We start from the raw sequence: 3,232 nt of genomic DNA, 5'->3' as shown, positions 1-3,232 counted from the left end.
AAGCAACTTTAAGTTCAATTTATGCTATGACTGAGTGTATCAGGTGCAATGCTATTAAAGCCCGCACACACATCCAAACAAGTGGTTTAATGTTTACTATAAATATACCTCACTCTCATCTGGTAATCACCTAGATGTTCTATGAAGCTATGTGCTCCATATCTTCCCTCTGAATTATCAGCCATCATGTGAATTGAGGTAAGCAAACTCATACAGTAATACTCACTACAAGGAAGGAAACTACTTTTGTGTGGGAGACTTTTCTCTTATCTTTATGCTATGTCAGCATTGTTTTTTTAGTTTCATGCCTATAAAACACTGCATTTAGTAAGGCTGAATTGATTTCATTGCTGGGGGTCCACTAGAGGGGCGGGGAAAATTAGGGAGTCAGAGGTGATTGGACAAAGCCGGGCTGGAGCAGACGATGATTGGCCGTTCATGAACAGGACCCGCCCACGGGTGGTGCCCTGAACCTGCTGTATGTTGAAGCGTCGCGTTCAGCGAGCTTCGAGTTTAGAGGGTCTCTCTCTATCGGGGTGGCAAGTCAGACAACGGGAACAACCGAAGGGGAGTAGCTGCTGTTTGAAGAAAAAAATTTAAAAAACACACACTTTTCACGGTTTCACCGCTGGATACGTAACTCGCTCTGGAGTTGGATTAACTTAAACGCGCCTTTTTTAGTTTTTCTTTTTAATTTGCTTTAGAAGACCGCTACTCACCGAAGACAATGGGATCCCAGGCATCCAAGGGAGAGGTGGCCGCGGAGGCAAACGCTGCTGCCGCTGATGCTGCAGCTGCCAAAACCAACGGACAGGTAAATATACCATCTAGTGGCTCCGTATGACTACTTTATCACAGAAGGACGGCATAATACATTGTTAAAAGTTGAGTTTCTCACACGAAAACCTCGCATATAGCGGATTTGGCTAACGATGAATCGATTAAACTTGAATGTGAGGACATTTTGGGGCAAGTCAGGTGGGGCTTTGTAGCATCTTGTGCTCAGACGGGTGTTCACAGAGCTCCCCCCAAAAACATATCAATCCGCGGGGAGGGGGGCTGTTATTTGTCACGGTTTTCCCAGTTTCAAGTAAGTATGTGTTTATTTATCACTGAGGTCGAACCGAGAACGCTTTTTGACAGTGCCAGTCACAAAAGGGGGAGGGGGCGGCTTGCTCGCACGTAGGCAGTCTACTACTCCTCCCTGAAAAGAGCCCTGTTGCCGTCTCACCGCAAATCTTGCAAATTGGTACTTTCCAAAACGTAATGTAAGTAAAATTAGTCATTAATGAGATGTCAAATGTCACTAATATTCAAAACGATGAGATCATCATGAAATGATTTTCCGTCACTCTTATCAAATAGTCTTTTTTTGGGGGGGGGGGGGGGGTAATTTCATAAATAAATATTTTTCTTCTTAAATGTTTTTCCCCTGGAAAATTATAACATTTTTCTTGGGTAAACAAAAAATAACAAATGAAGGTGTTTTCATTCGTCCGTCGATGAGCTTCAGCCTCGTCTTTGTTGAGCCCGTCTGTCTGGCAACCCGGGCGGTCTGTGAGGCGCTGCCGCCGCCTATCGCTTGATTAGGGTACTGCAAGGCGTCGCCTCTTGAGCCAGACGACATGGTGGTTAATTGATGAGCGCAACGATGCTCGCCAAAGATACGAGACCTCCCCAACAGCAGTTGTTCTTGTTTGTATTTTATGTTTGTTTTTTAATTAAAAAACACAAGACTTGATAGAAACCTGACTTATTTTGTGTCTTTTTTTCTTCTTTTTTTTGTAACCCTTTCTACAGGAGAACGGTCACGTGAAGACCAATGGCGATGTCTCTACAAAGCCCGATGGGGATGCTGCAGCTACCAATGGCTCCGCGGAGGCCGCCAAGGAGCCTGAAGCCAGTGCGGGAGGTGACACTATCGAACCGGCGCCTGCTGCAGACGGAGAGGCTGCGAAACCGGAGGGCGAGGCTGCGGCCAAAGAAAGCACCAAAGAGAAGAAGAAGAAGAAGTTCTCCCTGAAGAAGCCCTTCAACTTCAAACTGAACATCAAGAAGAGCAAGAAGAGCGAGGCTGTGAAAGAGGAAGCGGCTGCCGCTGCCCCCTCTGAGGAGAAGCCTGCTGAGAATGGAGCAGCTGCTCCTGCCGAGGAGAAGAAGGAGGAGGTGAAGGAGGAGGCTGCTGACGCCGACGCCGCTGCTGCCTCTGCCGCTGAGGCTCCGAAGGTGGAGGAGGGGCCAGCTAAGGAGGAGGCCCCCAAGGAGGAGGCCAAAGAGGCAGCTGCTCCTGCCCCCGAGGCCACGAAACCGACAGAGGAGAGCAGCTCGACCCCCGCTCCGTCTGAAAAGAAAGAGTGATTGTACGTTTAGCTCACAATGAACTGGGTGAACTGTTTTTCAAGAGAGAGAGAGAGAGAAAATTAAGAGTATATATATATATATATTTATATATATGTGTATATGTATACATATGTATATGGATATATGTATATGTAAATATATACACATGTATGTGAGAGACTCCTTTGACGTGCCACTTTTTTCGTCATGATAACAAGACGACAGACTAGATTCACTAGATCACTTTCCTGGTTACTGCTCGACATCTGAACCTGGACTGAGTTTTAGGCTGCGGGTTTGGTCGCTGTGCGTGGGGAGGGGGGGTTGGGGGGATTTTTAATGGCTAGCTGGCCGGCAAATGACACCATGAAGTAACGATGGATGACGAATGGAGGTCGAAGCATCTTTTCCCTTAAAAATCCACAGCTCAAGATGCCTCCTGCCGAAGGAACGACGCTAGATAAGATACTAGGACACCACAACCACTTGAAATGACTTTTAAATAGAAGAAAAAGAAAAAGAAATCAGAAAAGACTTGCCAACTTTTTACATTCCTATATTTTAACCCAAATTTGAAGTATTTTGTGGTGTATTATAGAGAACCATCTTAAAGATTCAGAGAAGCTATGTCTTGTTTGTTCAAAGAAAAAAAAAAGATAGACGACTTTGATTTTTACCTTACTATGAAAAAAAAAGAACACTTAAGCTTGCTATGTTCACTGTTGCGGTTTGATATGAAGCAGAGTTGTTTATCTGTCGTGTGTGAGCCTGAATCTGCTTTGTCTCTGTAAATAAATTGGATTGATTTCTGTTCTTTATTTTGCTAATGTTGACAGATGTTACTGGTTTTATTGTAAAGTTGATAATGGTAAATAAATGTTGGTTACCTGCC

The 3,232-nt window shown here is 44.7% G+C and overlaps 1 protein-coding gene across 1 annotated transcript; it reads left to right on the top strand.

Annotated features, from left to right (window-relative positions):
- Positions 1 to 501: 501 nt before the first annotated feature.
- On the top strand, positions 502 to 3,232 carry marcksl1b (MARCKS-like 1b). The gene is made up of 2 exons (XM_085148229.1): positions 502 to 814; positions 1,801 to 3,232. Exons 1-2 carry the CDS (start codon positions 728 to 730, stop codon positions 2,356 to 2,358), a joined length of 645 nt encoding a protein of 214 aa, XP_085004355.1. The 5' UTR covers positions 502 to 727; the 3' UTR covers positions 2,359 to 3,232.

The sequence above is a fragment of the Neolamprologus multifasciatus genome, chromosome 22 (assembly GCF_963576455.1).
Source record: "Neolamprologus multifasciatus chromosome 22, fNeoMul1.2, whole genome shotgun sequence".
In the NCBI taxonomy this organism is placed as follows: Eukaryota; Metazoa; Chordata; class Actinopteri; order Cichliformes; family Cichlidae; genus Neolamprologus; species Neolamprologus multifasciatus.
Note: the sequence above shows the minus strand (reverse complement) of the source record. Positions and strands in the feature narration are given on the sequence as shown.

What these genes read in the sequence shown, in the direction of transcription:
- marcksl1b (XM_085148229.1), top strand. Translation starts at nt 728, where the DNA reads ATGGGATCCCAGGCATCCAAGGGAGAGGTGGCCGCGGAGGCAAACGCT. An exon ending in CTGCCAAAACCAACGGACAG is followed by an intron (nt 815 to 1,800) that starts GTAAATATACCA and finishes CCCTTTCTACAG; the next exon opens with GAGAACGGTCACGTGAAGAC.